Genomic DNA, 23,305 nt, shown 5'->3' on the forward strand with positions numbered 1-23,305 from the left:
GAGTTCCTCCTTTCACACATGCTTGGCAACATCTGGTGTTTGCAGACTTTATTTTTTCCAATCTGATGGGTGTGAAGTGGTGTCTCATTTTTGGTTTTAATTTGCATGTCTTCACTATTGAGCATCTTTTCATATGTTCGTTGGTCATTTGGGTTTCTTCTTCTGTGAATTCACTGTTCATATCTTTTGGCTTAAAAAAAAAAATGGTTACCCATCTCCGTGTGTAGGAATACTTTATATAGTCTGAGCACCAGCCTCGTCTTTGGTCCTACACATTGCAAATACCTTGTCCCAATCTATGGCATTTTTGTTTATTCTTTTGCGTAAAGCTTCATGTACTCAAATCTGTCCTTCTTTTCCTGGATAGCACATGGCTGTATGTCTTCTGTAGTATTTCCCCAGCAGGGCGCCTGGGTGGCTCAGTCAGTTAAACCTCTGACTCTGGGTTCCAACTCATCCTGCTCTCAGGTTATGGGCTCGAGCCCCATTTGGGACTCTGTGCTCAGCACAGTTGGCTGAAGAGCCTCTCTTCCTCTCCCTCTACACCTGCCTCCCCCAACCACTTGCACATGTGCACATGCTCTAAAATGAAATGTTTTTTTAAAAAGGTGTTTCCCCATCCTAATATGTGTGCCCTGTAATTTCTTTTTAAAGCTTTACAGTATTTTTCATGTTTAAATCTTTGTTCTAATTCATTTTTGTGTGTGATAGGAGATAAAAATACAGTTGTTTTCCATGTAAATAATCAGTTGCCCTAGGACCATGGTAAATGGTCCCACTTCATTAATTTCTAATGTCACTTATACACGTGTATTACCTTCAGCTCACTCTTCTGTTACATTTTTTTTTTTAATTTTTGCCTGTATCAATATAACCTCGATTGGATTTCTGTATTTTTATACTGTGTTTTGACAGCTAATGAGACAGTTCCTCCTCTTTGGTTCAGCCATTCTTTGTCTATTGTTTTCCCATTCTAATTTTATGATGAGCCTCTCAGGTTCCCTAAAAGTCCCTTTTAAGGACTCTTATTGGAATTGCAGTGGACTTAACAGATTAATCTAAGAATTTCTGGCTTCATAAATAGAGTCTCACCATCCATGAAAATAGTATGTTATTGTTCCTTTCATTCGAGTCCTCACTTATGCCCTTCAATACAGGCTTTCTATTTTGGTTTGCTACATAAAGCTCTTGTCTATTTTTTCCTCTTTAGATTTTAGTTTTTGTTACTTTAACAAATGGGATTTTTTTTTTTTTTTAAGATATTAGAGAGAGGGAGTACGCGCGAGGAGGGGAGACAGAGGGAGAAAGAGAATCCTGATGCAGTCTCCCTGTTGAGCACAAAGCCCACATGGGGCTTGATCCTAGGGCTCTACTATCATCACCTGGACTGAAATCAAGAGTGCAGCTTAACTGACTGAGCCACCCAGGTACCCCTACAAATGGATTTTTTCAAATTTTTAGTTGGTTTGCTAGTGTAGAGCAATACAAATGTTTGAACTAGAACCTTGTAACTTCAGGGTAATAACATTGTCCAAGAATACTGTCCATATGATACAGTTTTTTGCTGTCTATGGAAATCTGTTCTAGGGCCTAGTACATAGCCAATTTCCTAAGTCTTCCACATGTATTTGAAATGATTTCTCGTCTTGTGCAGCGCTTTGTCTATGTCCATTAGGTCAATCTTGTAATTAATCTGTCTTCTTACTACATTTTCTGCTTCATCATTCAATTAATGATTTCTTTCTATTCATTGAGTCATCTTTTGCATTACTCATTTGGAGACTCAGTTCTCAATTATTAAAGCATCCTTGTGAATTCTCTTTTTACTATGACTTGATAGCTTTTTTTTGTCCATCTAATGTTTTTCCATTTTAAAATATATCCATAGAGCTTTCCAAGTTTACTTTAGTGTAGCTATAAATGATAGAAAACTTGACTATAGTTTCTTAAATCGAAGGAGGTATTTTTTTCTCAAAGAACAAGGTCAGAGGTAGGCATGGGCCCAACCGCCCAGAAACCGGGGCTCTTTGTTTGTACATCACCCACACCGTGTCACCCCTCATCTCTTGTGGGCTTTCTCCCTGTGAGCTACTGTTGGATGGGGGAGGGCTGGGGGGCATGGAGGGGGCAGGAACAGCCCGCACCGTCAGCATCACATGGGCTAATACCTGTTTCAGCCTCCAGAGAATCTCTGTCCGATGATTATAAACGATTTGCTGTTGCCACACATTTTGTGAACATTCTTTGCAGAAAGAGAAGATCTTATCTTGTGGTGAGTCAGATGTGACCATTTCCCTTCCCAAGTGAAGTCACCGGGAGAAAGTGCGGACGCAGTGTTCTCTTTAGACCCAGAAGCAGTTAAATGCTCAAGCCTCAGGAAACCACATGTCATTAACAACGAGCAAGGCACAATACACTTAGATTTCAGAGCATTAATACGAAATAAAAATATGATCTGTTTCAGGGAATGTTTGTAGTTAGGAATAATAAATTGATTCTCTCAAGAACTGATACCAGTGTTTTGTGGAGTTTTTCAGAAGGCCGGTTTCAGTATTTGCTATGAAACTCTGCATCACTGTGTGTCGTCTGCTGGGCATTGGCAGGGCATTCAGTAGACCGACTTGACCGAGGAGCTAGGACCTCAGACTTGCCCTGCCCTGCTTCTTCCCTCTCAAACTTCCCCAGCATCTGAGTCCACCTGTCCCCCTGCCCTGGACCATCCTGTGGAACACAAACCATCTAGTGGTTGGCATTTGGAGACCTCAGGATGTACAAAGCAAGTTGGTCTGTCTCTGTTTTGTCCTTAAAATGATTATTTAGATGGTTCTAGTCCTTCCCAGGGGTTTAGTAGAATGTGTTAATATACCTAATATTTGATTTGTGCTAAAAATTAACAGAGCATTTACTTACCTTACTCAGCCCTCCTCGGCCCAGAGAAGTAAAGATCTGTCTCCATTATGGAACTCCAGCTGAAAAAAATATAAAAACAGTTGTTACATTCAGAGGAGGAGACTATTTCTTTTAAAACCGTTAGAATCGGTGTTAATTTTGTACTTCTTAGGTTCAAGTGCACAGGCAGAGCCTGGTGCTAGATAATTGAGTGACGGCACTTTCATCTGACCGTTTCCTCATGGGCACTAAGACTGCGTAATCCAATTTTGAGTGCCCTTTTGTCATCATTAATCCTCGGTCCAACATGATACTGTTAAAACCAGGTGTCTTTTCATTAAAGGACATGGGAAGTGTTTCTTACAAACAATGTAAGCCTTGTGAACATAAATTTCCATTCACAGGGGTTCTTCCTAGGTGACTTCTTTTCACATCTGATAGAAGTTCTAGCTGTGGTGGAGACCCCTTCCTTTTCTCCCCATCCTGATTAAACAGAGCTTGTAGCTTCATACCAGTTAGCCTTTACAACTTGGTATTGAAAAACTCACTCTATTCTCCCCACAATGATGATCCCAGTTTTCCTCACAGAGCCTCACCTTTCCAGGATCTCTGTGTTTCTTTGAGCTGTACGAGTCCATCTTAAATTTGAAGTCCATTGCTTTTACAATTAAGTGGCCATTTCTGCTTACAGATTAGAATTGAGTTGAATTTAGATTGTGTGGTGTCTTACGTGTTCTAAAATCACCTTTCAGCCATGGAAACAAAGAAGTATTTTCCTGCCGGGGAATCAAGTTGGCAGTGGACTGGTTTTTGGAAAGAGGCCACAAAGATGTTACAGTTTTTGTTCCGGCTTGGAGAAAAGAGCAGTCCCGACCCGATGCTGTCATCACAGGTAAGCCTGTGAGCGGTCTGGTCGCGGCCTCAGACCTTCCCCAGGCGGGCCATCGGACACGGTCAGGTGTTGCGCTGCCGAAGATGTCCCTCTGTTTACTTGGTCTGTGTGACCGCCCTGTTCCCCGCGGCGAGACCTCGGTGTTGCTGGTCTTTACAGACTCGCTGCTGATGATAAGAAAGCAGTAAGATCCTTGCTCCGTAAACCAGTGGTTTGGGGTTTTTGGTTTTCCTGTTGTGATTTAGAAGCTTTTTACTTCAGATTTTGTAAAGTTGTGACTTTGGGACATGCCTAGGAGTCAGGAGACCTTGGTTAAAATTCTGAGCCACCTCTGCTTCTCATCTGCAGTATAAAATCACTAACATAGTTCAAAACACACTGGCAGGCCCCTGGGGGTCCGCTCTCTGGGGTCAAATAGAAGGAAGGGACTCCATCTCAATAAAGTGTCTCTGTTTTGCGTTATTTTGTCATTTTTTAATGTATGCATTTTAGGCAGAAACTGCTCGTGATTCTTGCTGAACATTTTGATGAAGTTAACCATTCCCTCCCCCTCTGTCCACCTCCAACATTAACAGAAATGGAGGAACCTGTATGAGGAAAACTATACTTTTCAAATCAAAAACAGAGAGCACAGGCCACGTACCTGAAGGGAAGATTAATCATTAAGTCATTACTTGAGCTGGCATAAGGGCGTGCTCGAGTCAGAACTGTGCAATCAGACTCTAGTCTGTGTTAACTGTCAAGGGAGGAAGGTGCCAGAATTCAACCAGGAGCACCAAGACCCTGGGTAACACTCTGAAAAAACACATTTAGATCCTCATCTTCCTCCATGTAACAACGCATCCCACATGGTTGAAGAATTGTCAGAAACAGTCGTTGCATGGCTGGGGAAAACTTTACTAATGGTAGAAATGACAAAGGAAAAGATAAGTCTCATTGCATGAAAATGTATGCTTCTGTGTTTTGGGAAGTTTTCTTTAAAATGAGATCTTTCATTTGCCTAAGGGAGAAAAGAAACAAAGAATCCATATCCTTAATGTCTAAAGAGCTCATAGACTCTGGGCTCTCCCCCGTATATAAATGGTAACATGGTAGGAACAGGCAACACAGAATGCAGTACCCAATAAGAGAAGCAATTCACAAAATGACAAACTAAACAACTCTTACTTTTCACCCACCAAAACAGCAGAGATTGGAGAACTGGTAAGCCTCCAGGAGCTCCTCCTTCACTGCTGTGGAAATAGATTCTTACAACCTATCTAAAAAACAGTTGAGTCTTAAAATATTAATATTCTTAGATCTGCTGGTTCCCCTTCTAGGCATACTTCCTCAGAAAATAAGCAGAGTTACAGGCAAAGATTTACGACCACAAAGACATTCAGTGCATGATTACTTGAAATAGAAAGAAAAAAAAACGGAAATGAACCATACATTCACTATAATGGTTTGAGTATTTAGAATATTTAGGCAGAATTTCTCATGAGCTGAGGAAGTACGCTTTTCCATAAAAGTTTTATTGTGTTGCACGTACATGTACACACGTACACACATGCATATTTAAGCAGAGGCAAGAACAGAAATACATAGAGAATGACTAGAAGGAAATATGCCAAGGCAGTCCCAGTAATTGACTGTCAATTACTGACAGTGACTCTGTCACTCTTTATGAGGTTTTATGTTTCCCTCCTTCTGAGTATTTCCCCTTACTTTCCTAATTTTGCTCAAGGAACTTAGAGTACTTTAAAGTCAGGGGGAAAAATAAATCGAAAAGGAGAAAATATTTGAACATGTAAATGACTGGAAAGAAGTTAAAATGATCACGGGCATGACAGGTGTGTCTCAGTTTAATTTTTAACATAGCCGCGCACCAGGGCTCTGGACCACACCACTCGACCTGACCCTTGAACAACAGAGAAATGGACTTTTTACCGTACAGTACTGTAAACATATTTTTGCTTACGATTTTCTTTGTAACATTTTCTTTCTAGCTGACTTTAAGATGTAAAGATATAAAATACACATAACATAAAAGATGTGGCTTCTACACGGTGGTTAAGTTCTGGGGGGGGGGAGTCCAAAAGTAAGGGGGTCAGCACCCTAACCCCTGCCTTGTTTAAGGGCTGCTCAAAGGTCTGGAGGTGTTTTCTCCCCCTGGGTAATACTTCCAACTAAAACCTTCAACCAGCTAAAACCTGGTAAATAGAGTAGTCCATTATTTTTCACTGTACAAAAAAGGAAACTTGACCATATTTTCAGGCTCTCCCATGGAGATTCCGAATAGCACTTTTTTCCAGCAAGATAACACCGATCTTACAAGCACGGAGCTCCGGGTCAGGTGCTGTGCTGGGAAGGAGATTCGGTTCCACTCAGTAGCCCTACTGAACCCGGATCTATGTCAGTTAGGATTACTGACCCTGACTGGTGTCCTTTTTACCTCATTAGCTATCCTAGAAAAAGCAAATTAAGCAAGGTGATGTTGACCATTTTTCTATGATCACTTCGTGGCCTATCATGTATGAGCAAACACGCCCGCAAATAAAGAAGCATGGCTGCTTCCTGAACGCAGTGGCTAACCCGGAAGACCTCAGAAGCACCGTCTCTAAATGCCCCACGCGTTCATTCTCCAGACACGACTAGCTCCTGCTCTGCTCCTGGGCAGAGCGCTAGTGGGAACAAACATTTTGAGGGCAGGTACCACGTCTCATTGATCAGGGCAACACACAGAAATACTTATGACAAATCCTGTAGCTGAGACGGAGCTTTGGGGTGTGTCCTGGTCTTCTGTAACGAAGAGACCAACAATTCCATCTGTTAAAGTGCAGCTGAACAGTGTTGAGAGCTTGGGAGACGCTGTGCTCTGTGCTTGTCCCTGTCACAGCTCCCTGACTTCCAGCTTCCTGACTGCATCGGAGGCTCAATACGGTAGGACTGCCAGATAGAGAAAATGCCAGAACCTGAGATTTACCTATGATTTGCTGCTTCTAACACCCACATGTCCTCCAGTTCTACTCTGCTGCTTTTCTAAACCAAAGTTCTGGCCTGGATGAAATCATGTCGGAAATCATGAAATCTCCATGCCAGCTTGGGAGTCAGCCGACACCTAATCCTGCTTCTGTTCCCTCCCCGGGAGCCTGGCTCACCCCCGTCACCCTGCAGGGTGATTACAACCCTTGCTTACCTAGTCTGCATGCCTGTCCCATGATGGACACCTTTCTGAGAAGAAGCTATTCTTAATGTTGGTGGCCATTGATACGTGACGCACTGTAGCACAGGCCCGCCACATCCAGTCCCTGAAGACAGAGGTTTTTTAAAAGTTAGCAATTCCAGTTAACAAACATGGAGAAGTAGCCTTTAAAAAAAAAAAAAAAGAAAGAAAAAAATCATGAGGTGCCTGGGTGGCTCAGTGGGTTAAGCCTCTGCCTTTGGCTCAGGTCATGATCTCAGGGTCCTGGGATCAAGCCCCGAGTCGGGCTCTCTGCTCAGCAGGGAGCCTGCTTCCCCCTTCTCTCTCTGCCTGCCTCTCTGCCTACTTGTGATCTGTCTGTCAAATAAATAAATAAAATCTTTAAAAAAAAAATCACGACCTCATGATCCTTGGCCGGAATGTACAATAGAAAGACAGGAAGGAGGTAGAAGAACCAAAGCAGGAAGAAGGCAAGGTAGAGAGAGCATTTTTATCATTAATCAAAGTAGAAACCCCAGCCCCTTGGGGGGGGGGGGGCTACTAAACAAGTCGGAGTTCATCCCGGGTGTTGTGAGCATTGCCCACAGAAGACCGCAGGCTCTTCCCTCTAGCTCCCCTCACTCCGCCGGGGCTGCCTTCGTGGCTAGTCACTTCTAAGCTCTTCCCACAGCCCAGCCTCGGGGAGGACGCTGCACTTGTCGCCACATGTGTCCCAGGAAAGGACACAAAACATGCACCAGTCACGTCTAACCTTGTGAATTCCCTGCCTCCGTGACCCTTCCGCAACCTCAGACTCTTCTCCTGCCACCTCAGTGACTTTTGCTCCCGCTTCTCAAACTCTTCCCCCGTCCCCTCCCCTCGTCAGAAAATAGGACAGAATCAACGGGGTTTGGCGGGGGGAGGGGAGTGCACCCCTGAGCCTCACACAGCTGTGTTGTCAGAACGGCTGGAAAACACCACTGAGCAAGCTGATGTTTATTCTGTTAAAGTTTGAAACCGTGTTTAGTCACCTTGGGGGCTGTTTTTAAAGGCTTTATTACCGTAGTCCTCAAGGAAAAATACTGGGAGTTAAAAATGTCCTGTAAATCATATCACCGGTGAAATGATGGCATCAGTCCGGTCCCTCTCATAAAAGTCACGTTGTACACGCGTCGCCCTCTGTGTCAGGGTTGTACTCACTCCTGACAGTCGGCCCCACTTGTCCTTGCAGATCAGGAAATCCTGCGGAAGCTAGAGAAGGAGAAAATCCTGGTGTTCACGCCATCACGGCGTGTGCAGGGCAGACGCGTGGTGTGCTACGATGACCGGTTCATCGTGAAGCTGGCTTTTGAGTCAGACGGGATCATCGTGTCCAATGACAACTACAGGGACCTGGCCAATGAGAAACCCGAGTGGAAGAAGTTCATAGATGAGCGACTATTGATGTATTCCTTCGTCAACGACAAGTAAGTGACCCCGCTCACGGACCCCCGGGGGTCCCGCCGCCCTGGCCATCCGGGCCAGCTGCGGCCTGAGCGCTCGCCCCGCCGGCCAAAGACCAGACCCAAGACACGTCTCTTCCCGTGGCTGACTCACCCTCTGCTCCTCCGTGGGAGGAAGGAAGCCGTGTAGGAGGGACAGGGCCCATGCAGCAGGGCGTGCACACAGCCCGTCTGTCAGAACCGAGAGGGATGGTTCTGGAACAGATCAACCCCCAAGACACTGCCTTTCCAAAGCTACCCAGAGCCTTACATCTATTTTTAAGTTATGTGATTTTTTAAATCCTATTCCAGTGGTAAGACTCCAGTCACCACTGGAGTTGGTAAATGGGCAGAGCACCATAAAAAAGCAGTCTCCTGAGAGCTAAGTTTATTGACAAATGAGGGGGACAGGTTCACCTGTTGGTAATCAAAAATGCAAACTAAATCTACAAAGAAACTGTCTTTCACCCATTTAATTCACAGAAATATTTTTGCATGTGCTTTGTCCTGTTAAAGATGGAACGAGGGCGCCTGGGTGGCTCAGTGGGTTAAGCCGCTGCCTTCGGCTCAGGTCATGATCTCAGGGTCCTGGGATCGAGTCCCGCATCGGGCTCTCTGCTCAGCAGGGAGCCTGCTTCCCTCGCTCTCTCTCTCTGCCTGCTTCTCCATCTACTTGTGATTTCTCTCTGTCAAATAAATAAATAAAATCTTTAAAAATAAATAAATAAATAAATAAATAAATAAATAAAGATGGAACGAAACTGTTCACACAGTTTGCCGTAGGTCAGCAGAAGCCTTGGAAGTACGCGTACCCTCTCAGGCCCTCATCTCCTTTCTGGGAGTATATCTGAGGGAAAAAGACCAGATAGGTTAATTTCTGTATTTTTTTATAATTGCAACAATTCAGAGGCAGCTAAAGCTACAGCAGAGAAGTTGGTTAAGCCACTCTGCACCTAGTAGAATATTCTCTGGCTCTTTGATTAGGAGCATGAAGTCTCTTGAGAAACATGGACATTTATGTGTTAAAAAGACAAAACACAAAATTATATTTGTGTTTGGGAAATGTGTATGCATACAGAAACGACTCAAATGCAACACATAAATGAAAAATAATTGTATTCAGGTCATAGGATTGAGGGACTCTTCTGTTCTTAATAATGCTGCCACGTTGACGCTCCCCTAAGAGTTGGTCTAACATTCACATGTTCTGGGTAACTGCTTGGCCCATTTCAGATTCTACCACTGACCTCACAAGTAGCACAACTCCTCAGCTGTAACTCCTTCCTGTCGTGCTGTGCAGGCTGGGAACTCCTGTGTCCGGGAGATTTTGTCCATCTCTGCCGAGGCACAAAGAGAATGGGCAGTCTCAGCTGTGCCATGTGAGCTCACATCAAAGTCCGCTAATTAGGAAAGTGTATTAATCTGCAGAAATTAATACCTGAAGGGCCCACTGTCCGGAAGACAAGCGCGGGGGTACGCACGGCCTCGGGCCTGGACTGGGGCTGGGCCGGTGTCCATCTTCCCGTCCACTGCTCCTTGCTCACCCGGCCTCTGTCCTGGACAGGATCAAGGCTCACAGCGCCCTCCTAAAATGGCCTGGTGCTGTTTTCTGAAGTCCTTACAGAATCCCGAGGCTGGCAGGAAGAAAGAATTCATGAGACCATGCAAAGCTCAAAACTTAGTTGAGTTAAAACCAATACAAGTTCAGCTTGACATGTTTACTTTTGTGCTCATTAAGGAAATTCTGTGTACTGAGATTCTTTACTCCATAGACAATGAATCGAAAGACTTGATGGAAAATGTTTTAGGGGCACCTGGGTGGCTCAGTGGGTTAAATCCTCTGCCTTCAGCTCAGGTCATGATCTCAGGATCCTGGGATCAAGCCCCACATTGGGCTCTCTGCTCGGCAGGGAGCCTCCTTCCTCCTCTCTCTCTCTTTCTCTCTCTGCCTGCTTGTGATCTCTGTCTGTCAAATAAATAAATCAAATCTCCAAAAAAAAAAAAAAAAATGTCCTTAGAGTGAATCAATCTCTACCTTCTGTCTTCAAAATTAAATTATCAACCTCCTACTCAGGGATCACTTTTCGTTCTATCCCTGACAGGTTCATGCCCCCTGATGACCCTCTTGGCAGACACGGCCCCAGCCTGGATAATTTTCTGAGGAAGAAACCTATCGTTCCTGAACACAAAAAGCAGCCTTGTCCATACGGTAACTTTCCTTAGAACTATTTAATATACGCCTTCAGAGCACAGTCTGTTGTTAAACTTTTGTTACTAAAAATAAACGTGTTATGTTTTGGACAGCATAGTATGTGGTTCTTTGGATTGTGATTAAATTTAAGAAAACATCTTAGCCGTGAAAAAACGTTACTATTTTTACCTAGTCAAGTTCAATGCAGATGCATTTCCCAAAGTTAAAACGTGGTTCCAAAAACTCCGCTAGTCCAGGCAGGTCAAAATGTGGAGTTCTGACCTCGAGCCACACCTCAGACGGGCAGGGACGAGCGCGTCGCCGCGGTGCGCGTGGCTCTCCAGAACAGAAGGTCCCACTTCTGAAGCCAGACGGGAAGAGGATGGGCAGGGAGGAGGTGAGGGCGCAGGGCATTAACCCAACCCTCGGGAGGTGACTCAGTCACCCGGCCAGTGGGTCGGTCGCTCTAGAGAGGACCGAAGCGGGGACGACGGAGAGGGGCAGGTCTCCCGAGGAAGGGACAGAGGAGCAACTTCGTGTCCCTTCCATTTCCGCCTTCGTCTCCCGAGTTACAGCAGTCGTGCCAGACTGAGCCGCCGGGGCCCGGTGGGGCGCTCCTTTGCCTAATCGATGTTCCTCTCCGTAGGGAAGAAGTGCACCTACGGCCACAAGTGCAAATACTACCATCCCGAGCGGGGCAGCCAGCCGCAGCGCTCGGTGGCCGACGAGCTTCGGGCCATGTCTAGAAACACCGCGGCCAAAACGGCCAACGAGGGAGGGCTGGTGAAGAGCAACAGTGTGCCCTGCAGCACGAAAGCCGACGGCACCGCCGACGCCAAGCGCGGTGCTCCCAAGAGGCAGTCGGACCCCAGCATAAGGACCCAAGTCTACCAAGACCTCGAGGAAAAGCTTCCCACCAAAAACAAATTGGAAACCAGGTCTGTCCCTTCTTTAGTCAGTATCCCGGCTACTTCCACCGCAAAACCCCAAAGCGCTCCGTCTCTAAGCAATGGCCTTCCATCTGGAGTTCACTTCCCACCTCAGGATCAAAGACCACAGGGACAATATCCTCCGCTGATGATGGCAACCAAAAATCACGGAACGCCAATGCCTTACGAACAGTATCCCAAGTGCGACTCGCCCGTGGACATCGGATACTATTCCATGTTGAACGCGTACTCCAACCTGAGCATCTCAGGCCCACGAAGTCCCGAAAGGCGTTTCTCCCTGGACACAGATTACAGGATCAGCTCCGTCGCCTCTGACTGCAGTAGCGAAGGGAGCATGAGCTGTGGGAGCAGTGATTCCTACGTGGGGTACAACGACCGGTCCTACGTCAGCTCGCCCGACCCTCAGCTGGAAGAGAGTCTCAAGTGTCAACACATGCACCCGCACAGCCGCCTTAACTCCCAGCCCTTCCTGCAGACTTTCCACGACCCCCTAGCTAGAGTGCAAAGTTACAGTCACGAAGAACCAAAGTACCATCACAAGCCTCCTCTGCCCCACCTGGCCGTGCACCTGCCGCACCCCGCGGCGGGCGCGCGCTCCAGCTGCCCCGGAGACTACCCCTCCCCGCCCGGCTCCGCGCACTCCAAGGCGCCGCACCTGGGCCGCTCGCTGGTGGCCACGCGGCTGGACAGCATCTCGGACTCGCGGCTGTACGACAGCTCTCCCTCCCGACCGAGGAAGCCTTACTCCCACCAGGACGGGCTGGCGAGCTGGGAGCGGCAGAGCTACGGCCTGGACGCCTATGGCTACCGGCAGACCTACTCCCTGCCCGACAACCCCACGCAGCCGGGCTACGAGCAGTTCCCCTTCCAGAGCCTCCCCGAGCCGCCGGAGCCCGCGTGGCGCGTCCCCTACTGCGCGGTGCCGCCGGACGCCCCGCGGTACCAGGACAACCGAGAGAAGATCTACATCAACCTGTGCAACATCTTCCCCCCGGACCTCGTGCGGACGGTCATGAAGCGGAACCCGCACGTGACAGACGCCCAGCAGCTGGCCGCCGCCATTCTCGTGGAGAAGTCGCAGCTGGGCTACTGAGAGACGATGCATCTTCGTGGTGTTTAGTAGTTTTTTGTTCAGCTCAAATGCTGAGGGAGGTTTGCTACAATAGCACACGTGATCTCCTTGGCGCAAGGAGGTTATATAGTATCCATTTATGTGAACTACTGTATCATGGAATCTGGACGTAGAGCCCCCCAGAGCGGAAGTGGCACGGGATCGCTTTACATCCAAACTTTTTTTTAAAACCTTTCCTTTTTAAAAGCTCTCTCCTCGGCTGGAAGTTGTTCCAGTTTGATTTATTAGATGTCTCTGTGATCTTTGATATTAATCTTTGGTGCATCAGGGGTTTATATGCAGCACTTTTTATCCTTGTTTCGTGTTTTATTACCTTGGTGTTTGTCTATCAATTGCAAGCAATTACAATACTTTCCGAATGTCGGACCTTTGACTAGACCCTAGCCAACTATTTTTGCAAGCCAAGCTTAATTGGAATCTTTTACAGCTTTTTAAGTTATTTTTATTTGGGGAAGGTGGGCTTCTTTGTGCTATAATCATTATTTATAGAAACAAAGATATACTACAGCACTGACTTTATATTTTAAACAAAATGTAAGTTACCAGTTTATATGGAAATGGGTAACAGTCTATATTAGAATGATTTACAGTACGGCACTTTTCATTGTTTTGTTTTTGTTTGGATTTTTTTTTTCCCTCCCCGTTAGGTAATTAGTTAATTTAATATGGTTGACTTAAAGGAAAGCAGATGCAATCAATGGAAAAAGTTGTTTCCTTTTTTTTTTTTTTAAGAAGGCAAAAGCCGTAACTGTGCCAGTTTAGAGCTTTGTGACCCAGCGCTGATGTGCTTCTAGGCAGTAGAAAATGGAACTGAATTCCCAGATTCTCATTAACCTGTATTTTTAATGTGTTCGTCCTTTTTGTTTCGGGGCACAGCAAGACTGGATAAAAGAACCCTTTCACAGTACTTGCCTGTTTTTAATGAATCTAATTATTCTCAATGCAACTTTTATATTTAATATACTCTTCGCTTTCCTGCTATTTATCAAGGCTGGCCTGAGGTGGGTGTACGTGTTGAGGATATGCAAAATTTATTGATACTGCACTATAGGAAGGGTGGTGGAGGCATTTTAAGTGGTAACTTAAAAATGTTTGTAAGATACTGTATATTTTCCATTTTCCTGAAGGTAGTTTTTGGGGGGCCTGTTATATTATTAAGGCCAGATTCTTGCCACAAATAGTGTAGTTTTAGCTACAGACTAAAGTCTGTTCTAGTATTAGTAAGGGATATTTCTGGTTTCAAAGTGGGTTTTGCTAGATGGGAATTCCTTTTTGTTCTCAGCAGACAGACCTTTGCATTGAGGGTAGAGGGTCGTGTACCTCACACGACTTCACTGTCGCCTCCAGGCTCCGAATTTCACTTTGCATGACAGACTCCTAGTCTGTGTCTGTGTCTGCCTCGATGCCCTGGGTATTCTGACCATTCTCCATGCTACAGTTGGAAGTAAAGCCCTGAAAAAGCCAGAAAGTACCTTTTACTGTTGATACAAATTGTATCTTTTTAACTATAAGAACTATTTTGATTTGTAGATCTAGTGAAAACACAAATGTGTAACTATGATTAGACTTTTGGGCAACATTTTATCCCTTATTTAAGTACAAATTTTTAAAGTAAAATTGAGGTCTAGGATAGGGTAGAAAAATATAAGTAACAATTTAGGTAAATAAAAGTGTCTGTCTTAGTTTTATAGACTATATTAAAATATATTCAATACAGTTATTGGCATTTTCTTTCTCCTAAAACTTACCTAGTGAGAACTTAAAAATAAAGGTAAAATGCTGCCTGAAAATAATGTCCAAGCACCTTTGACTAGGATAACATTTTCACTACTTGTGTGACACTGTGTGTTGCATGAAGTAGGATTTGGGTATACAGTAAATGCTTCTAAAAGGCATTGTGCATATTGACATATCCAATAATCTGAACCGTGTTCAGCAAACTTAATTCAGGAAAGTGGTGTTCTACACAATTACTGGTGGTGTGGAGCTGAGTGTGGCCCTCCTCTGGACCCAGAAACAATGCAGACGTTGCCACACACACCATCTGAGCGAGGTCTGGGGGCGACCCTGCTCGCTTTGTCAAGCTCTTCTCCCTGATTCCGTCGGTCACTCTCCGTAGAACAAGTTTAAGTGTAGGAGTAAACGAGTGCCAAAACTAGGGTTACAGATGTGGAGTACCTTTTCTTTTAGTCCTGTTCTAAGCCTTTTCTTTTTTTTTTTTCCAGTATGAAATCCTTTTTAAATTGTAGGTTTCGCTCCCATTTTCGTCACGTTAGCATTTTCACTCTCTGAAGACTCTGCCAAAGTGCACTAAACCTGTTTCAGTGAGATCGCCCATGCTGCGGATCTCACTTTTAGTCTGAGCTCCTCGTGGTGTCCGCTTACTGTCTGTCGCCGCTCCGTGCGTTCCGGACTGGGGGAGGGGAGTGCAGCTCGCCACTACCTGTCCCGAAGTGAATAGCCCTCAACTGCTCACACCGAAATCCTTCAGTATAGTGACCTGTTAGGGAAGAAAGAGCAGTTTTCTTAGGTCAAGCGGACAAGGTGTCCCCCTCCCTTTTTCTTTTCTTTTTTTTTTTAAACACCCGTGTTGCTTTCAGAGCTTAAGAATGAGATTTTTGGCAGAGTTTTGATACAGCAAATTCTTAATTCTCTAAAGCAATAAGTAAAAGGATCCATCACTAAATTAAATCCATAGCTGACTCCGAACCTTCGTTGTAGCCAAAACTTTAACCTTAATCCTATCTTCTACCAGCCGTGCTAGTAGGTAACTGGAGAGGGAGGGGTTAGCAGAGAAACTGCCCAGAGTGGTCCACTGATGGGAGAGAAAGAATTTGGATTGGAATATTCTGCCCCCGAACGCTGGACAGTTGACTGTCCTTTCCCCAGTAATTAGCCGGTTCACTGTCTCTGTGTCTCCATACAGAGGGAGCAGCATGCAGCTGGCCAAATCCTGGCCCTCATGGTTTCCTCCCTGTGCGCGATACGTCCGTTTTTCCGTCCGTTTATGACCTCTGTATCCTGATAGAGTTTGTCTCTGACCTCAACATTTGAAAGAAACGCATGCCAGTATCCAGTGTGTGAGGATACTGGTAGAAACTTGAACTTTGTGCTTTTATGAAATTTCCTTTATGAGAATATGTAATATAACTTTAAAAAGAGCATTTTTATATGTATATACATACATGCCTACATACTTGTCCTGAAGTATTACAGACGGGAGAGGGTGTCACGCCGTTGGTGGCTCACCTTCGTTCCCTCCGTTGGACTCTGTCTGACTTGTGGAGGACCAAGCCTGGAGTCTGGAGGACCAACCATAAGATTCTAGAACCACTTGAATGGAAAGCAACTCTTCAGTGGTTTTATTCCTGGTATTTTTAAAGAGTTATTTTGATAATTTTAATAGAATGTGTAATTTTAAAACACACAAAAAACTTAAAGTAGTATTGATTATACAGATAATTATTTAACATGTCTTTTACGGTTGTATCTATGTATATGGACAGTAATATATTTATAAAACAAATATACTTTACGTTGTAGCTCTTAGTTTGTGATAGGTTAGATAGGGCTTGAGATATGTATGTGTGTGTGCTTTGAAAACTCTCAAGCTGTCCCCTCTCCTCCTACTCCCCCCCCCCCCCGCCATTTAATGGCACTGGCCCTAAGGTAGATTTGTTTCTGTTCTCGTTTTTGCTCTCCGACTGACTTACTCAAGGCGAGCTTTCTAGGTCTAACACCCACAAATAAAATGGAAGTGTCAAATCCAGGAACTACACATGTGCATTAGTGTCAGAGAAAGTGGAGCTGATCAAAGTTAGAGAAACACGCGGTGTTTCCAATGGGCCTGGCCAGCTCCCGAGGGCAGGGACTGACCAACTCTCTCAGTCACGGATCAGGCAGGAACTAGTCCGGGCCTGGGGAATCCTCTGGTTTCTCCAACCTGCTCACCGTTGCTCACACGGCACAGAAGCCGCCGCAGACCAGAGTGTCAGTGAGCAGGGTAGCTGTGCAGGCTGGGCTGGTGGGCAGAGTTCGAGCATCCCTGTCCCAGGGGGAGGAAACCCAGCATGGCTCAGCCGGAAGTTCTGACCCATGATAATACAAGAAATGAGAAGTGTTTCAGCTGACATTCAAACACAATGTTATTACTGATGGCCTTCAAAAGAGGATTTCGAGATGGCCCTATTAAAGCATCTTAATTTCCTTGTTTCTTCTGTGATGTCCATTACTTACTTATTAGAGATACTTCTCAGTGTTAAACCGCACACAAAAAAAGCATTCTGTCAACAGATGTTTTAATAAGTATTGAAGTTTTTTCATGAACTTTGTATTTCTATTGATAAATGGGAATACCTTACCTACATTTCATTTTTTAAGGGCCTCACGGACCAAAAATTCTGTTGTACTTTGACAATTAGCATGTAATTAGCCACAAAATATTTTAAAGACTGTGTTTGTCAGTTACATCTTTCTGCTGGTTTTTTGACTTCTAAAAAATGACAGATGTGCCCTTCTTTAAAAATGGTTTTAAAGAAGAAAAATATATTGTAATTTCACATACTATAGCTTTATTCTGTAAGATTAAAAATTGTGACTAGTGTAATTGTAGCTAAAATGTGCATTTGCTGTTTGTGACTCTTAAGAAACCAAGCGTATCCCTGCTTTCTCTGTCCAGACCTTTAGTATAGATCTTTTTAGACACCTTAGGACTGTCGTTGGTGAACGATATTGTTGACACGATCATGTGTGATTTTAAATTCATTGAAACTACATACTGCTGACCGTCTTCGTTCTCAGTGCTTGATAAATTGTGTTGACATTATAAACATTTTCATAAGATCATTAAATAGTTTTGAACGTTACCATCCACTTCAGTCATACTTTCTTATAAAATTGGAATATAACGCTAGCTTTTTAAGTGTTTACGGTTCAAAATGGTTATTTTTTTCTTTAAATGCCATCTGTTAACCTTCTCTTTATTTTGTCACAGTCACACTGTTATGTATTAGGAGTAGCTTTTTCCCTATGGTCCCTAGTCTGAAGATTTAAAAACAGTTTAAGGGTTTGACCCTTTGGCAGTTAATTTTTTTTTTTTAAAGTCTGTCCATCTTTTAATTCAGTCTGATAAAATTTGCAAAACTTCACTTTTAAAACTTACCAAGTTGACCAACTGTCTGTATAAGGTATTTCAGTTGAATAACTGTTGTCCATTAAAGCTTTCAACGCCTCTCTTACTTAAAGCATCGTATGTCTCAAGGGAAGAAAAAAAAAAATAAGACTGAAAAACAATGGCTTGTTTTTATACAGTGTATGTTTTAGATCTTCTGTTTTTTGAAATTATATGTTTCCTACCTAACACAAAATACCCACAAACACGCAGACCTCCTCAGAGACCTAAACCCACCGCTGCTGCTCTCAAACCGGATGACGGATCTCATTGTTTCCTGTTAGACTGTCCCCGCCCCGCCCCCAACCCTAGTCCTATGCTGATGGAATTTCCAATTTGGTCCCTCCAACTTTTCTTATAGGAAAATAAGGTAAAGAATGTTTAGAACAACCATCCAACAAACCGATGCAATTTTGTTTATCCTCTGTTTGTTCTCTGTGTCTCTGTCATGGAATTTTTACAACTCCAAAAACCAGTATTTGAGACTTACTGGAAATCCATATCAGAACAGCGATGTGAATCTGCCACTGAGAAAAAAAAAAATTAAAAATATCTTTTTTTTAATGGTGGTTTGTTTTTGTGTCATGACAACATTGACCTCCTACAGCAGCACAGATGCTAAGTAATCAGGAACCCCTTTCTCTAGTCCCGCCGTTTGCCTACAGGCCGTGGTTAGGAACACAGGATACACACATGTTCATTACCAATGGGTCAGAGCCATCATTAACTCATGGGAAAATTGGAATTAAAGGCCAAAGAGAACTAGTCATTCCTCACTATTCTAATAATTTCCCACCAGTCATTAACCTAAGCTTCTTAGGGCCTTCTGCATCATCTTGTGACCTGATGAGGTCTCTGTTGTATGTGTCTTGTTTGCTGCTCCCTCCCTGGCATGAATCAAGCTTAGGATCCCACTAATGCCTACTCTAAGTAGGTTCACCTCTCATTTGATACCCACTGGGAATTGAAAATAGTCTGTCATCTGTAGTCACAAATCCAAAATGGTCTCCTGATCTTCAGGATCTAGCATACTCATGTTCTAGGTCTATGTCTAAGGAACTTCTCTTTCCAGATCAGGATTTTTTTCCCTCCATTGTTTTTCAGTTTTTCATTTTGCTTCTTGATTTTTTTGTTTTTGTTTTTGTTTTTGCTACAATCACCATTTGTCAGGTGTTTTCTTTCCCCCTCCCTCTTCCCCGTAAGCTCTTTACTTGGGATCCAGAGTGAGGGGATTCCTCTCCTCGCCGGCAGCAGATCTAACTGTGGTGCCCAGCTGTAGCAGCAGAGAAGGCAGCAAGTTTTAAGTCTGTGTGAGGCCGGAGGGGCGGGACAGGCTCCGGGGAGGCGCCCAAGGAGGCAGCCCCGTGGGCTAGCGCCCATCGCTTAATCCTCCCCGTCTCGTTCCTCCGTCTCATTGCTCCTTCCTCAGAGCGAGGATTCACATCCTGATGAATCAAGTCATGCTGGAAAAAGAGAGAGTTGAGACAGCAACTCAAAGGTTGAGTTTATTTACAACAACAATACCTATCACAGGGTCTCTCACCAGTTCAACACCTATGAACATTTGTGCCTCAGCCACAGATGCTGTTTTAAAGATTTGTTTTAGAGAAAGAAAGCAAGCAGGGGGGAGGCAGAGGGTGAGGGAGAGAACCTTAAGCAGTCCCCACACCCACCACGGAGCCCAAGGCGGGGCTCAATCCCACCACCCTGAGCTCATGACCTGAGCTGAAATGGAGAATCAGATGCTTAACTGAGCCACCTAGGCACTACTTGACCTTAAGATTTTTTTAAAGCAACTTTTTAAGAACTGCATTCCTCTCCATGCCGCTCTCAGAACTGGCACTGCCGTCCACCCTCTGTGTGCAGAGACGGGCATATTAGTGACCAGAGAGAACCACCACCTCATCTGTGGCCTGTTAGGACCAAGTCAGACCCTCTGCACTCGCACATGCATGTGAGAGTTGACCTAGTCCTGGTTCTGCAAATGCGAAGCACATAAACGGTAGAAGGCAGTGCATTCTTTTCTGTTTCCAATCATGCGCAGTGCCCTTCTTAGGCATCCTTCGAGAAGCCCCCTTTAGTGCATGGGCTCTCACAATGCCCACCGTAAACACGACACCTTTCATATGAAGGGGCTGCCATTGGCAGTTCCCAGGCCTTCTATTTGCACAAATCCAGCCTGAGACTAGAGCCAGACAAGTTTAATTAGGTGGCCCAGCAGATACCCTTCGGTTCCCCAGGAGAGCTCAGTGAGGGGCAGAATTCTCCAAACGCAGGAAGTACGAAGCTTACGAAATGCACTTTTCACCCACCTAATGCCCTGCCCTTCTCGCTCTTGCCCGGAAGCCTCTGTGGGCCAGCGACCCAGCTGGGCCACCCCCTGGCACTGTGAGCCCCGCCAGCACCCCACACTGGGCGCCAGGACATGGGCTTCTCCACCCCCAGGCTTCATGACTCCTTTCTCCCCTCCACTTTCCAAACCCGTAATTATCATTCATTTCGGGCAACGCTCAAGTACGCACATGGGAAGACTCACGGAGATGGCAAACACAATCGTCACCGCCCGAAGAGCTCTTCAGTCCAGCCCGGGAGGAGACCTGCGGGGTTGTGCATGACACCGAATGAACACGGCGAGGACCCAGCACGCTGCAAGGCACGAATGCAAGGCGCCTGGAGATGCCGGGAATTCAGAATCCGTCAAGGGAGATGCAGAGCACATGCACATTCTTCTAGCTCAAGCTCAACTTCATGGCCTCTGTGCACTCAGGGAGGCATACAGCCATGGGCGGGGCCCACAGCCGTGGACGGGACCGAGTGGGACCGGAGGCCACCCCTGGCCTCGGGGCAGCACAGCGATGCACCACCAGTCCCAGGGGCCTAAAAACATCGGTGCCTCCATCCTCCCTGCCTTCACAAGCCGCCCTCCCCAGCTCCCCCTGGTTCCCTGTCATCCAGAAAGATCAGGATTCTGCACTCTGCTCCTTCTCTACCCCCACAACCCCACCCCTCCAGAGGCTGCCTGGTGACACTGAGCTCACCAGGTAGCAGTGGCCATGGGAGTGGGGAAAGAGGACCCTGGCAACTGGCCTGGGAAGATCCTGATCCCTCGAAGATGAATTTAATATACAGATATCCAAGGCCACCTTCCAGATGGAAGCAGAAAATGCCCCGTAGCTAAGAAGGTGATGCAAGGAACATGGGAATCCAGCCACGAGCTCCAGTCATGGTGCAAAGATATATGTGCATCAAGGACTGAGCAGCCAGGCTCTAGGGGTCCCAGCCGAAGCCAGGCAGCTGTGTCGCAGCTCGCTTCCTTGGCCCTTAGGGAACCAGGGGCGGGTGTTCCTAGCTGGCCATCTTGTGGGGGGCTGTTTGTCCCTATCGACAGGCAGCACTGCCACCAGGGTGCCTTCCAACCCTTCTCTGCTGACCTGGAGGGGTACCTGACTCAGCCTTGGGTCACAGCACAGCAGCACCCGCTAAGCTCTGCCCACACGACCCTCAGAGACACTGCGTTTCTGAGGCAGGGGGTCCTCCCAGAGGAAAAGAGCACATTCTGAGAAACACTGGCTCTCTCCGGTTGTAAAGCAGATAATGGCAGCTCACAGCAAAACGTGGGCCTCCCTGGAGCTACGCTTCTCCTGATGCGCTTCTTGGAAGCCCTTGACCTCCACCTCCAGCTCCTCCCCACCACAGACAGTGCCTGCATGATGAAGGCAGGACGCCTTATTATATCATCACAGCCCGCCCAGTCCCGGTGACCAACAGATGCACTGTCTCACCCCACAGCCATCGCAGACTCGAGACCCCTGACCCTTCCCAACCAGCAGCAGGCAAGGCCCCTAGCCCTCTAGGCAGCACCCTACAGGCAACCCTTCTTCACCAGCCTCCACCAGACAGAATGCCTGGCTCCACAGCAAACCCTAGCCGTCCCTACAGCTTTCCCTGGCCTTTCTAACAGAGAGGAGGCCCACGCTCGTTTAGGACGGGCCTCTGTGGGGTTGGCTGTAAGATTTCAAGAAGTTAGCTGGTTGACCCACGGCCTTTCTCCCTTGGGCCAAGTCAGTGAGCCTCAAGAACAGTGGCTGTGTTGGGCTCACTTTTGCCCTATGACTGATTCATTCATTCATTCATCAGTTGCTAAATTAGCTCTTGTTGAGGCAGGTGCTGAAGACGAAAATACCTGGAGAGAATGGATGATTACCACCACCTAATTCATGTTCAGGGTTACAAGTTAGCTATAATGTCTCTTGGCTTCTTCCCAGGAAAGATCATAGTCCAGGGAAAAGGGAACAAGGGAAGCAGTCCAGGAGGCTTACGACCAGTGATGCTGCTTCAGGCAGTCAGGCGATGGCTTTAGGGAGCAAGAGAACATACAAGTCAGAAGGAACATGCACAGAGGGCAGGCGTGTTTCAGAGCACCTTCCAAGGACAGAGGGTTTCAAGTGGCTGAATTGCTTTGTTCTGTTTTAAAGTGGGCTCCATACCCAGTGGGGCATGGAGCCCAGTGCAGGGCTTGAACTCACGGACACTGAGATCAAGACCTGAGCTGAGATCAAGAGTGGGATGCTTAACCAACTGAGCCACCCAGGTGCTTCTGGACTGGCTGAGTTACTGAGTTCATGGGGATCAAGCTAGGAGATACACAGAGGCCAGACAGCCCATGCCCCTGTGTGAGCAGCTCGGACTGAAGCCCTCACCACCAGCCCTTCCGTTTTGTCATGCCTGCCTCAAGAATTGAAGTGCTTTATGACAGGATGGCACTGGCACAAAAACAGACACTGAGATCAGTGGAACAGAATAGAGATCCCAGAAATGGCCCTCAAATCCATGGTCAATTCATCTTCAACAAAGCAGAAAAGAATGTCCAATGGAATAAAGACAGTCTCTTCAGCAATTGGTGTTGGGAAAATTGGACAGCCACATGCAGAAGAATGAAACTGGACCATTTACTTATACCACACACAAAAAAATAGACTCAAAATGGCTGAAAGATGAGACAGGAATCCATCAAAATCCTTGAGGAGAACACAGACACAGGCAGCAACCATTTCTACCTCAGCCCCAGCAACTTCTTCCTAGGAACATCGCCAAAAGCAAAGCAAAAATCAACTATTGGGACTTCATCAAGATCAAAAGCTTTTGCACAGCAAAGGAAACAGTCAACAAAACCAAAAGACAACAGACAGAATGGGAGAAGATATTCACAAATGACATATCAGATAAAGGGCTAGTATCCAAAATCTAGAAAGAACTTATCAAACCCAATACCCAAAGAACAAATAATCCAATCAAGAAATGGGCAGAAGACATGAACAGACATTTCTGCAAAGACATCCAAATGGCCAACAGACACATGAAAAAGTGCTCATCATCAGGGAAATACAGATCAAAACCACAGTGAGAATAGACACTCACACCAGTCGGTATGGCTAAA

General features: G+C 45.8%; 1 protein-coding gene across 4 annotated transcripts in view; it reads left to right on the top strand.

Moving 5' to 3' along the window:
- Window positions 1-18,432, top strand: part of ZC3H12C (zinc finger CCCH-type containing 12C) — an 85,543-nt gene extending 67,111 nt beyond the window's left edge. For all 4 annotated transcript variants that reach the window (XM_059179888.1, XM_059179906.1, XM_059179895.1 and 1 more), the window contains exons 3-6: window positions 3,642-3,781; window positions 8,176-8,410; window positions 10,528-10,634; window positions 11,263-18,432. In XM_059179888.1, coding sequence (XP_059035871.1) covers window positions 3,642-3,781; window positions 8,176-8,410; window positions 10,528-10,634; window positions 11,263-12,659 — 1,879 coding nt within the window. In that variant the 3' untranslated portion in view covers window positions 12,660-18,432. The remainder of the gene's footprint in view (window positions 1-3,641; window positions 3,782-8,175; window positions 8,411-10,527; window positions 10,635-11,262) is intronic.
- The last annotated feature ends 4,873 nt before the right edge of the window (window positions 18,433-23,305 follow it).

This window comes from Mustela lutreola, chromosome 1 (genome assembly GCF_030435805.1).
Source record: "Mustela lutreola isolate mMusLut2 chromosome 1, mMusLut2.pri, whole genome shotgun sequence".
Classification (NCBI taxonomy): domain Eukaryota; kingdom Metazoa; phylum Chordata; class Mammalia; order Carnivora; family Mustelidae; genus Mustela; species Mustela lutreola.